Here is a 14,557-nt window from a genome sequence, read left to right as displayed (position 1 = left end):
AAAGCAAATACAACAAAAAAACATCATATTGTAGGTAGACTGTGTTTTTTTTAAATTATCTTATGGTTACTTTAAAAAAGAGAGACACAGAGAGAGAGCGGAAAGAAAGAATGGTCAGAAAGACAAATAGACAGACAAATGTACAAACTAACAAAAAAAATTATTGGTTGATGTACATTTAATACAAATAAAAACTATATTGTGGACATAAACTTTATTTAAAAAAAAAAGTATGGAAAGTAGACAACAGCAAACAAAAAAAACCCCAGAGAATATTAAATCATTACAATTCATATTAAACAACAACTAAAAACACAACGTTAGTCTGTTGATCTGCATATAAGAGTAATCCAGCAATAGCGATCTTTTCTCTGTTTGTGTCAATAGCAGGATCACAGAATAAAAATAAAAATCATAAAAATAAGAAAAGAAAAAGGGGCTCTTGCTTAACTTCAGTCAATAATATTGAAAAATGTAATTTTTATGCCATATTTTTCCATAAGGTTTATGTAAAAAAAGATCAAGCTAAACGCTGACCCTCTATACATATTTTTATTTTTAAAGCTTTCAAAAAATAAACAAAACAGAACAGTAGCTTTAAAAATGTCATTCAGTATTTTTTGTATTTTAAAGGAAATTATGTTTAAAATTTTTTTCCTTTAAAAGTTTCCCCTTCGTCGACAGTAGCTAAAAAAATGTATGTATTTTTATTGTTTATTTTGGAAAATTTATTACTAGGACTCTATAAGAGTCAAACATTGACTGTAGGATTAAAGAATTCTGTAGGCGATATTAATGGGGTTTTTGTTTAAGAAACTGGTTTTCTTTTCTAGTTTAACTGAGGTTCATGACAACAAAAAAAATAAAATAAATAAATAAAATTTAGGGTGTTAAGTTGAGATTGGACAGCTGGTTTAATTTTTATTAAAGAATAAAAATATGTAACTTAAGTCAATGGCAATAAGATGAATGATGTTTTAAAATAAGAGGGGGAAATATTCTTAATAAAATTGTTAATATTTCAAAAAAGACAAAAAAAGAAAAACTTTAAAGAATTTCAAAAGAATTCTTTAATGGACCGGTTAAAGTTGTTTTAGTTTAGTAATTAACTAGATTTGTTTAAACTTTTTTTTTAATATTTAAGATTAAACTTAAAATAATTGCTTTATCATCAAAATTTTATAAAATAATTCTACAATTTTAAGTGCAGGGTTAAAGGTTAAACTTTAAATTTTTTTAAAAATTGTTTAAAAAATTAAAGAATTCTTAAGAATTTTTCAATAGATTTTAAGAAATCTTAAAGTTTATTAAAATTTATTACATTAATATCAGCAAAATCATATCTATTTGTCTACGGGGTCAAAGTTTAAATATTTAATAATATTTCTCGAAAAACTTAATAATTTCCTACAAGTTTTTTTCAACAAGATTTTTAATAAACCAAAGAAATAATCCCTTATCCTATTTGTTATAATAAAATCAAGTAAATTTAACCAGAGTTCAAAGGTCAAATTTTGAAATGTTTATATTATTTCCCCGAACAAAAAAAAACTAATTTTAATAAACGAGGTCTAAAAATGTACTAAATGCACGTTCAGACCGTAATAATAAAATCAAATTAATTGATAAGGAGTTCAAAGGTCAAATTTTTAAAAACTTAAATTTTTTCCCCGGATAAAAAGAATTGATTTTAAAAACTAGATCTGAAGATGTAACAAGTTCATCTTCAGACCTTAATGTTATAATGTACCAACGTAATGCTATAATGTACCAATGTAATATACAAGGTCAAAGTACAAAATTTTTTAATATTTGTATTAAGTATAATCTATTTTTAACGAGTTTTGATAAAAATTAAAAAAAAAATCAAGTATTTTCATTAAAATTTAGAAAAATACACCAAAATAAGTAAAAACCTCAGCCTATACCAATCCTAACTTTTAGAAATATAAGGTCAAAGTTTAACCCATATTCATAAATTCATAACTTTATTATAGAAGGAATTTTGTATGGAAAATGTGAGTAATGAACCTAAAATAAGCGATTAATATCTTTATGTTTAAATATTTTAAATTTTTACTTAAAAACTTAAGGGTTTATTACAAAATTTTAATAAAAGTTTAGAGATATATTCTGTGAGTTTTAAAGATTCAAAACTTAAACAGAATTCAATCGACCATTCGACCATTTTAGGGTTAAAAAAACAGTGTTGTATAGAATTAACTTAAATATTAATTTTAAATGATTTTTTAACAGAAATATGGAAAATTATTAATTTCCTTGTTAAAGCACAAAATTAGTTCCAATTCGTTTAAGGTTTATTATTATTAGACCCTTAGGGGTATAAAAGGTTTGAAGTTGATTTTTTATAGTATTGCAAAACTTTTCAAAAGAATTTTCTTTCAAATTTATCCCAAACCGCAACCTGTTTTGTTAAAAAATTACAAATATTTTTTAACACTACATTTGACACCGATCGAAAAAGGCTTAAAGATTACTGATATAAATGAATTTTTTTGGAAAATATATCTTAAGAACTAAACTGAATTTGTTTTATAGAAATTTTAGATTTTTCCAAAATTCTTGAAGATGAAGTTGCTTTCTTTTGCAAATTGGAGTTATAATTGAAATTTTGATCTATGTATTTTCAAAATATCTTTTAAACTTTAAATAAATCTCATGATTATTGTAATTTTTTTATAAAGTTTATGGGATCTTATTTTTGTTGTTGTAAAGACAATAACAATAATCCCACTTAAGTAATTCAGTTTTTCGTTAACTAAGTTTATATACACCCTCTGGTTATCACGTTCACATTTGTTTGCAGCAAAAAAATATACTATATAGTATTTCTTTATAAAAAAATAAAAGAAAAAAAACTTGGGTCAATAAATTAAAGAGAAAAAAAGAAACTAAGAAATACACATAAACAAAATAATGAACTGAAAAATAATCTTTAAAACATTTAGGCCTAATAAACAATAACTCACGATTTTATAGCCAAACAATGGACGGAGGGGCTAAAACAGAAATGAAATTCCTTGAGAAAAAGGGTGTTGCTGGAGGAAACAATACAATAAATGCAACAACAAATTGTAAACATGAATAACATTAGGAAATCATTAAAGTGGCCTAAACAACAATCATCAACATACAACATACAACATCGAACATCATCATCATCATATTTAATAATATTTTGCTTGTGTGAGAAAATCAAAGTAAAAATTAAGAAAACAATGAATGAAATATAAGTCAAGTTAAAGAAAGAAAATTCCATTAAAGCTAAATTAGCCATGATTATACCGCATTTTCTGTTTAAGCAAAAGGCTAAACATACATTTGACTTTGTCAGCTTAAAAGTTAAGAACTTTTTTGTGATGATCTTGAAGGTTGCTTCTTCATGGGTTGCAAACAGCCACCAAGATAATCACAGTAGCCATGAAAACTGCTACAGAAAAAAAAAAACAAAACCAAACACTAGAAACACTATTAAAACTATTTAATGGTAAACGTGGCCGATTTTTCTTGTATTCACTATTTTTTCTTTAGTTTGCTTGCAAGCAGTTTAGTTGTGTCAGGCCTGGGAAATGGCCACAAACAAAACAACATCATCTACCTCTCTGCAACATTTGGCTCACAACTATTGCATATTTTAAATAAATCCCTCGGGCTACTTATACCAAACACACTACTACTACCACTACTACTACCACTACTACCACCACCACAACCCGTGTATCAAACTTATACCAAATAACATTCACTAAACACAGAATGATCGTTAAAAATCTAAAGAAACCACATTGTTTATAAAGCGGTAGCAACAATTCAACAAAAATTACAAATAAATCACATGGTCAATCATTCATACTAAAATAGCAGCAGCATAAGCATAAAGCTATACAGTCAAACTCACTCAGAGCATCATGATTATTAACGAATCCGAAGTTTTCAACCAACCACAGTTACACCTTCAGGAGGTCATATACCAAAATTTGCTTTTTTTTTTTCTTTTTCCAATCTAAACTTATTATCTGCAATTTGGTTTTTTTCATTTTATTTTGTTTTTATTTTCAATTTCACAGTTTCATTCCTGATCTTCTTTTTTTTTGGTTACAGATCACTTCATTTTAAATGAGATTTTTGTTGTTTTTAACTTAAAATATAAACATGGATTTCTTTAACACCTTTTTTAGGCTCTAAAACCTAAACTTGAAATATTGAAATTTAAAAAAAAAATAAATAAATTCTCTAAAATCTTATTACAAAACTAAATTGCAATGTTGCAAACAATACAAAATAAACAGAAATTATTTCCAAGTTGGCGTCAACCATATAGAAAAACAAAAAACAAAATAATTCAGCCGGTTTTTACCTTCTCTGTGTAATATGAAGAAACAATAAATTTTTTTCAACACAACAGACTCCAAATCAACGGGGAAGGTATGCCAAAAGTAAGAGTTACTTGAATGACTTCTAACTACGGGTTTAAGGGCCCTTCAGACGATCACACTTTACGTACGACAAGTCTAATGAAATTCCATCCGTATAACAAAAAAGAGAATAAAAGTCGTATGATTTATAATTTTTGTGTTTACACGATTAGTATAAAACAATTAAAAAGTCAAATGGAAACAGCTGTTTCACTTTTTTATACGTGTTTACATAAAAATACATCCCTGATCTAATGAAACCGGCTTGTTTTTTGAATCATTTCAAAAAATGAAGTGAGCCATACGACTGTCAAATTTTCCATCTGTATTCTCTCTCAATGTGTGATGGTTTCATTACATATTGCGTTTAGACGATCCCATCCGTACTCTTCTACACAAAATTTTGACAGATCATATTACTTGTGTGATCGTGTAAAGCCGGCTTTATGGCTTAAAAATGTCTTAATTAAAATCGCTAGAAATATAGTATTTTCTAGTTATTGAAAATGTTCTTCTTACCTTTAGCTGTTCCTACACAGAGAGAAAAAGAAATATAGACGCCTGGTACCAAATTGACACCAAAGTGTTTATAATTTTTCTGGATGTTATTGAAAAACTAGCATTCTACGCGGCTGTCAAAAAGCAGATACACTGCTACATGTTACAAGCAAACAGCTTAGGATATCTTGATGATCAGAATACCTAAAGGTAGAGGTCCAAACGACGCATTCTACGCGGCTGTCAAAAAAGTAGAAACACTGTAGTTGTATGCTGTAAGTTACAAGCAAATACAGTTTCCCAGCAAAAACTCGGTAATGGGTAGTACTTTCCTAACCACTTACTTTTCAATGACTACTACTTCCCGTCTGCATTACTTAGAAGTACTTTAGTAATGACTTTCTTCTAATCTGATATAGAAGTACTTTATTTTCGGCTTTGTAATTTTGTTTGCACATTTTATTCAATTGCGTCTTAGAAATTGTGTTTCACAAAAAAGAAAACAAAATTAGTTTTGTATGTGAAAAGCATTATTTGACGCGCAATAAAATAGCTAAGCATTGGTGCAGTGAGTAGAACATTTGACTGACAAACCGAAGTCCCTGGTTCGTATTCTAGCTGGCTCTTTTTATTATTAAAAATAAAACAACTTACTCAACAACTGTTTTGTAAGACAAATTGCAAGTACTTCTTTAACTCCCTATTTGTAAGCGAGCGTAGAAGTACTTGCCTCCAATGACATCACCGTGTTAAAATAATGACTTTAAATGCTAATGAAGAAGTAGTGCAAATAGGTTTTTTTAGCTTTTTAACTCATTACTTTTCAATGTAAGTTTTTCCTGGGTTAGAATACCTTGACGCGCAGAATACTTAAAGCTACAGGTCCACATTACGCTTTCTACGCTTCTTGGCATTCTACGCGACTGTCAAACAACAACAACAAACAATCAATGGAGTTGTGTGCTAAAAGGTTTAACGCGTAGAATGCTTAAAGTCGGTTTACTTTATACATAATACGCGTTGAGGAGGTTACGTTTTTTTAACTTTTCGAGTTTTTTTAAGCTATAAGTTACACAACACGCTTCATTTCTATCTTACTTTCAATATTCTTTGACACTTTACCGTTTTAAAGATTAACATTTTAAGTTTTGAAGAAATTTTTTGCATTTCAGTTTATTCATATTATACACATAACAAAATACAACCCTGATCAGCTGACGACACTTGGTTAACTTTTCGCGGCAGGTGCGTTACAAACTAAAGTGTCTAAATAAAAATAAATAAATATTTCAACTTTTTTGACCGAAATCTTTAATGCGTTACCGCTTATTTAGTACTTACACGCGTATAATGCAAGAATGCGTTTTACGCTTTCTTGCATTATACGCGTCTGTCAAAAAAGTAGATTTGTATGCTAAAAGTTACAAGTAAAGAAGCGTAGAATGTCTTGACGCGTAGAATGCTTAAAGTAGATCTACTTTTATAAGCGTCACAAGCGGCGCATGAACATGTCAGCTGATTTTGACATTTTATATTTTTTATTTAATGCGTATTTATTAATTTTAATTAATATGAGTTTAATGTTGCAAAAATAAGTAGATGCTGTAAAAAAGTTTTTTTTTAAATAAAACAAAAAATTTACGCTTAAAAAACGTCGAAGCGTAGAATGTGAATTTGGTATGAAAAGCACGTAATTCTTTGACGAGAGAACGGGTAGTGAGACCTCCCGCTTAAGTGTCACAAACGTTGTAGAAAAAAGTTGCAATGGTGTTGACCTCGAGCTTATTGTAACGAATAAATCACTAAAATATGGCAACGAAAAATAACATGCACAGAGTTGCATTTAACAACAAAACAATGCAGTCCATTAAGCGGATTTATTACTAGATTAATTAAAGAATTTTGAATTGATGGAAATACGTTTTCGCTTATAAAGTTGTTGAAAACAAGAAGAATAAATCTATAACATGTAGCCCGGAGCATTCAATGATAGGTTCAATTCTTAATTGCTTAGAAATTTAAAGACCAATAGTAAAAACTAGATTAAGATTATCTAATAAAAAATAACCAAACATTAAGAAGTTCTTTTTTCGAAACTTTAGAATCGATTCTGCATACCTTAATGCCTTAAACGATTTGTTTAAACTTTTTATAGATCAGTGTTGTCAAGTCAGCTTACCTTCTCTTTAAAGAAAAAGAAAACAAAACCAACAAAAAACAACCTTAACTATATTGGGTACTTAAACCAATTTAAAAGATCATTTAGGTAGTCACAGTTGGAACTTAGCAAGCAGTAACAAAAAAAGCTCTTTTTTTTGCCTTAAACAAAATCAATGATAAATTTTTAAAACAGAGCAAAACATTATAAAAACAACCTTTTAAAGTAAAAACAAAGACAAAGTTTTGAAAGCAGTTGCAATTTAAAATTATTACAATAATGCAGCGCCCTCTTTTTCTGGAATATATGCTATATGCTGCAGCAGCACATACTACTATTGCTGGCAATTTTCTTTTCTTTTCGATTTTTTTGCTCTAAACATTTCACCATAAAAACTTAATTTCCCACAGTATGAGTTGTCGTTTTTTTTTTGTTCAAAATATAAAAACTTTTGCAATATCTTGTTCCTTTTCAATAAATAAACAAATAGAGGTGTTTAACAACGCGCCACCACTTACCTTCTGGACACTTGCACTCATATGTTAAACCAGTTGATCGACATGTGCCACCATTTTGACATGGTGACGGTGAACATGGTACATATTTTGATTCACAATTTTTACCAGTATAACCAGCCGGACACATGCATCTGTAAAATAAGTTAAGAAAACAGTTAAATTTAGTTAAAATATTATAATTTTATTTTTCCATATATATTAAACTTTCATAAAATATAATCATAATAAAACGTGCTAAAGATTGATAAGGATATATGTAAATAATAATTGTACAGAGGTTTTTAAAATTTAATAATAATACTGAAAGAAATAATTGGCATTTTAAGGGGGGCTTAAGTTAAGTTATTTCAAATTAGTTTTATTTAAAATTTTCGGTGTTAATCTGTTAAAATAAAGCATAATCTGTAGTTTCAATTTAATTTTGATAATTTCCTAAAATTATTAAAAAAAATCCTCAAGTTAGGGTTCTATAAATCGACTTTCAAATAATCGAACAATCGACTTTTTGTCGAAAAAAGTCGAAGTAGACTATTTTGTTCCAAAAAAGTCGATAACTCGACTATCGTCTGTTAAAAAAAGTCGAAAAGTCGACTTTGTGAATAAAAGTCGAAAAAAGCCGAAAAGTCTGAAAGTAGAAAAAAGTCGATAAGTCGAAAAAAGTCGAATAAAGTCGAATAAAGTCGTAAAAAGTCGGGAAAAGTCGAAAAGTCGAAAAATCGAAAATTGTAGAAACAAGTCAAAAATTTTAAAAAAGTGGAAAAAAGTCAAAAACTCTAAAATAGTTGGAAATACTCGAAAAAAGTAAAAAATAGTAGGAAAAAAGTAGAAAGAAGTCGAAAATAGTCAAAAAGTCGAAAAAATCGAAAAGTCGGAAAAAGTCGAAAAGTCGACTATTTATAAAATACTTATAGTCGAAAAGTCTAAAAGTCGACTTTTATTTAAATGAAAAAAGTCGAAAAGTTGAAAAATCGATTTTTCATAAAATGCAAAAAGTCGACTATTAACTAAATGAAAAAAATCGAAAAGTCGACTTTTCGTTTCAACTGTAGAACCCTACCTCAAGTATTTTGTTGCACAAACAATTCCGCTTAATTATTTTCAAATTAAAAATTTTATCAATATATTAGCTGGAGGGGGCTAAAAGAAAAACGATCAAGCAATATATAAAAACCTACAAACTTTCACACAATTTTGAAAACCATGTAGTCAGTTATACATATTTAATTATTAAAATTAAAAAAACTACTTCTCAAGCATTAGTTTAACACAAAGATCATTAAATAATCATATATCATTAATAATTTTTGTTGAAATCTTCGTTTTATTTTTAAAATAAAGTGTTGCCAATCATATTAAAAATACACTATAATATTTTATATTTCTTCTTTTTTTTATAAATAATATTAATTTCATTATATACAATTTTTTATTATTTTTTTTTTTGTACTGATGCTTGTTGGCGCACTGATAATTAAGTTTATGAACCCATGAACTAATAATTTTCTAATTTCGTATCTATTAATTATCACAACATGTTAATAAATAAAATCCAAACAAAAACTACATCAACTTGAAGAAGAAAAAAAGAAATAACAGAACCTGATTTTGTTGTAGTAGAGACGTATGATTCTGTCAAATAATGTGGATTGGATGATGGGAAATGATGTTTGTTTGATTATTGTAAATAACATGAACACAAAAAGATAAAAAACAACAATAAGATTAAAACTTAAACAGTTCAAAGCAAATTTATAGATTTAAAAAGAAAAACGCCAAAAAAGGGACAGGTTTATAGAAACCATAAGGTAACCTTTAAATTTCATAACAAAGTTGCCACTTATCATAAAAGCAGTTAGGAGTAAACAAACTTATTTTAATTTTACTTTAAGTTAAACTTTCATTTTGATTTGAAGTTAAATTGTGTTAAAAAAGTTTTACTTAAATATCTATAATTTTGCCCTTAACTGTTATATATTTTATTCCAAACTAAACCATTAACTTTAGGATTTTATTAAGCATGTCAAAATTTACTAATTTTTAATTTGTATCAAAATAAAATTTCAAATATTTTAACTTTTAAAAAAGCTGTTCGGGAAACTTTACAAAGATTTCTTTAACAGAAACGTAATAAAATCTCTAAGATATTTTGTAACTTTAAAATCAATACACAGAGTTGCTTTAAACACCATGTTGTCAATTAAGCTTCAAGCGAGTTTTATTCTTAAAGCTAAACTAAAGAATGAGAATATTAAATGGAATCTTGAGAAATTATAAGAAAATCTAACGAAATAATAATCATAGAATTGGAACCGTTCGAAAATATATATTTAACAGCCCTGTTTGTCTAGAATTCAAGGGATATGTCAATATTTTGTTATATTTTAAGGCGTTTATGCTTTCAGATTGACAGTTTTGTATCGTATTCTACATGGATGTCAAAGCAGTTTTGTATCGTATCCTACGCGGCTGTCAAAGCAGTTGTGTAATGCAAGTTACAATCACAAAAGCGTAGAATGCCTTGACGTGTATAAAGCTGGAGGTTCACACCAGGCGTTTTACGCTTTTTCGCATTTTACGCGTCTGTCAAAGAGTAGAATTAATATATTTGTATGCTCCAAGTTATAACACAAACATAGAATAAATTTACGCGCAGAATGCTTAACGTAGATCTACTTTTATAAGCATCACATGTCAGCTGATTTTGACAATTTTTATTCTTTACTCAAAGCTTAATTTCAAACGTAGAATGCGTATGAAAAGCTCGCATTGCTTTGCCGACAAGATGCGTAGTGTGGAAGTACCCAGCACGCGTTAGTACGCTGCAACGAGTTGTACGCGGCAACGCCTCAAAAAAGTTGAAATAGTGCATTTTCATTTAACAAGTTACACACTGTAGTTTGTAACATGTCTGCCGCGAAAAGTTCGAGAACATTCAACTTTTGACGCGTCGGCAGCTGATCAGGGTTGTATTTTGTTTTGCGTAGAATATAAATATACTAATATGAAAACAATTCACTAACAATGAAAGAAAATATTAAAAATTTAAACAAAATTTTAAAATTTTGTTTTTTTTTTAAACAGCATAAAACATTAAAAGAAAGATCGAAATGATGCGTGGTGTGTAACTTGCAGCTTTTAAGGCGTCAACGCATGTTCTGTACTTCCATCTGTATGCTTTTGTAAACATCATAAGCGGCGAACATGTCAGCTGGTTTTGACAAGTTTTAATCATCAATCAACAAATACTCCTTCAATAACATGGTGTTGGAGTCCATTTTAACTGTAACAGTTAAAATTTGCAATTATTTCAACATTTGACCTTTGACACGAGAGGAAACCATTATAGATACGTGCATTTTTGAATTGAATACAACAAAAATCTTTCAATTCGATTAAAATATCATTAGAATCAAATAGTACAAAAGCTCTTAATTAAATTGCCACAAAGTAACGATGACACATACAAACGTCAAATAGACCCAACAATGGCGACAATGACACTGACATTAACACTGTAGACAAGAAAAAAATTAGTAAACTTCAACAAACAAATTTGTTTGTATTGACATTTGGAGAAATAAATAAGAAAATAAATAAATAAATAGAGATAAGATTTTGAAAATAAAATTTATGGTTAATTTATACAACGAAAAATTAAATATGCTAATTTTGTTTAAAGTTGTTTTTTTTTTCTTTCTTGTGAAGTTCTTCGGTAGGGTTTTGCAGTACAAGATAAGAGCGTCGTCGTCTATTTTTTCTTGTGTAGTTTAAACATGTGTATTTTAACACCAAACGTAACAAATTTGTTTTCAAAACTAAAATGAAATGAAACCAAAAAAGCCACCGGAAACGCTGGGGTTTTGAAAACAAATCAAAATTTGAAATGTGTTGATGTGTTATTTATGTAACCGTAACTTAAAGCTGCATGTTTAATCATGTCTAAAGTGGCTTAATAAACAGGGATTTAATGAAAGCTTTTTTTTGTTTCTATTGTATATGTTTTTTTTTAATTTTATTTATTTAATGTGGTTTTTGTGCATGAATCAATATTTTTTGTCTAAGTTATTTTTCCTTTATTTTTTTGTTAATTTATTTGAATTTTTTGTTTTATTTATTTTAATTAGTTGTTCACAAAATTAAATTTAAATAAACATTTTTTGTCTTTAAACAAAAAGCTATACGTGTGTGTTTCATAAATTAGCAGACGATCGATTTTTAATTTTTTTGGTTTCGTTTCTTTATTGTCAATTTGTTAAACATTCATTTCATTTCAAATTCTATAAAATATAACGAATTTGTTCAGTTTAGCATTGTTTTTGTTTTTTTTTTCTCGTTTTTTTTACTATTCATATGCAAATATTATTAAAATATATATATAAAAAAAGATGAAACAAATAAAATATAACGACAATACCAAAAGTCAAGATAAATCGTTTTTAAATGGCCATTAATTACACAAATTTCTTTGATCTTTTTTTATTATTTTGGTTTAAACATTTTGTTTAAACAAAATGATTTAATAATATCTTTATATAAACAAAGTTATGTTTTTTCAATAAGACAGAGTGGTAGAATTAAAGAGGGGTGTTTATCATAGTTTTACTTACTGATAGGATCCATGAGTATTTAAACATGTGCCACCATGTTTGCAGGGATTATTGTTGCATTCTTCGACATCATCTATACAGGTGTTGCCCTTAAATCCAGTTGGACATATACACTTGTAGCTAGTTCCGCCTGAAACTGAGGTGCAAGTACCACCATTGCGACAGGGTGATGTTGCACATATATTTTTCGTTTCACAATGTTTTCCTGTAAAAATATTAACGAAATAAGATTTATAAATTAACTTAGAAATTGCACTTAATAATATTACAATCTGGCAGCCTTAAACTATCTATAGTTACAACAACAGTGTTTACAACTTGGCGCTTTTTGTCTTTCAAGAATTATTTTGATTTTTTTCTTGAATTTTATTATAAAACTTGAACGAAAACTTTTTTTAAAGGTGGAAATACACTACACGCGTTATACGCGGCAAAGCGTTGTAGGCTTCTGTCAAAAAAAGTTGTGAAATTTAACAAGTTTGTAACGCGTCTGTGTGAAAGGGTTAAGGTATTCCGATTTCGGCTAAATCTTTAGTAAATAAGTCTAAAGTATTCGGTAATAATATATTTTGAATTTATTTAATTGAAATATTCTTTGCATTTTAAAGAAAAATTTGAATGTAAAACATTTGACTGCGATCGTGAAGGGGTTAAGGTTTTCTGATTTCAGCGAAATCTTGGGTAAAAAATTTTATAGGCATAAAGTTGTAATGATTCGAATTAATTTTATTAAAACAATCCATTTTTGCGTTTTTAAGAAAGATTTGAATATAAGACATTTGACAACGATCGTGTATGGGTTAAAGTTTTCTGGTTTCGGCGAAATCTTTGGTAAATATTTTTTAGGCATTCACTTACAAAAACATGCATTTAATTTTGTGAAACATTTGACTCTTTGCATTTAAAAGAGAAATTGAAAAAGACTTTTAGCAACGATCGTGAGAGGGTTAAGGTTTTCTGATTTCGTCGAAATCCTGGGTAAATATTTCACAGGCATTCACGTAAAATAATTTGAATTAATTTTATTAAAACAAACGATTCTTTGCATTTTAAAGAAAGATTTTAATGTAAGACATTTGTCACCGATCGTGTTAGGGTTGAGCTTTTCCGATTTCGGCGAAATCTTCGATATATATTTCTTAGGCATTTAGTAATAATAATTTGAATTAGTTTTATTAAAGCAATCAATTCATTGCAATTTAAAGAAAAATTTGAATGTAAGACATTTGACTGCGATCGTGTAAGGGTTAAAATTTTCCGATTTCAGTCAAACTTTTAGTATTTATTTTAAACGAATTCAGTACTAATATTTTGGAATAATTTTATCAAAATCTGCCGATTTATACAAACAATTTCCCGTTATTTATAAGGGAAATTTTTAATGTATTTCAATTCTAACTCTCGAAAAAAACTTCTAATTTGTAATTTTTGCAATATTTAAGTAAAAATATTTACCTGTATAACCATTAACACAAGCACACGTATATTCATCCAAAGATTTTAGATTACAAGTGCCACCATGATGACAGGGCGATGAATCACAGGCATTAGGGACTTTAATTTCACACAACGATTCCGTATAACCAATGGGGCAAACACAGGAAATGCCCAATGTACGATCATTGCGATAGGACACCTGACAAGTGCCACCATTTTGACAGCGACCGGGACCGGTAAGACAGGGATTGGGAAATTCACAATAATCTCCCACAAATTTTGAACTGCAGCTGTAAATGGAAAATAAGAAAAGTAAAGAAATAAAATTAAATAAATATGATAAACATTTTATGAAAGGAACAAAAAAAGAAATGTGCAATAAAAAATTAAATAAAAATGTTGTGGATAAACTTTCTATAATTTATACAACAGCCCCACGCATGATGATGGACGGATGGATGGATGGATGGATGGATGGTTGTTTAGTTGTTTGAATGAATCAATGAAGTTTTCTCATACAACACTTTTAATTTAATAATTGACATTCTGTACATATACACAACAACATTACAGAAATAAACCAATAAAAAAATAAAATTAAATTAATAAAATAAAATGAAAGAAGAAAAATAAATAAAATAACAGAGTAAACATGTTGGTATGTTGAACATTACTGGTCCATTTAAAAAAATTAACAGCTACAGGTGGCACTGGTTTAACACGTTTAATAAGATTATATTAAAAATTTTCTCAACAACTATGCCAAATTGATTAACATACACTACTTTACTTTCTTTAAAGAAAACAAATCTAAATGTTAATAATAAAAAAAATTTTCAAATTTTCTCTGGTTGCCTAAAATCCGTTTTGTCTGGCTTAAAAAGACAGACTGTTTCAAATTGC

The 14,557-nt window shown here is 28.1% G+C and overlaps 1 protein-coding gene across 1 annotated transcript in view; it reads right to left on the bottom strand.

The window, feature by feature from the left end:
• LOC111675838 (neurogenic locus Notch protein) overlaps positions 1-14,557 on the bottom strand; it is a 68,001-nt gene that overhangs the window by 21,374 nt on the left and 32,070 nt on the right. The window contains exons 3-5 of the mRNA XM_023436677.2: positions 13,673-13,944; positions 12,218-12,422; positions 7,611-7,741 (exon numbers count right to left, since the gene is read on the bottom strand). Coding sequence (XP_023292445.2) covers positions 7,611-7,741; positions 12,218-12,422; positions 13,673-13,944 — 608 coding nt within the window. The remainder of the gene's footprint in view (positions 1-7,610; positions 7,742-12,217; positions 12,423-13,672; positions 13,945-14,557) is intronic.

This window comes from Lucilia cuprina, chromosome 3 (assembly GCF_022045245.1).
Source record: "Lucilia cuprina isolate Lc7/37 chromosome 3, ASM2204524v1, whole genome shotgun sequence".
NCBI lineage: Eukaryota > Metazoa > Arthropoda > Insecta > Diptera > Calliphoridae > Lucilia > Lucilia cuprina.
Note: the sequence above shows the minus strand (reverse complement) of the source record. Positions and strands in the feature narration are given on the sequence as shown.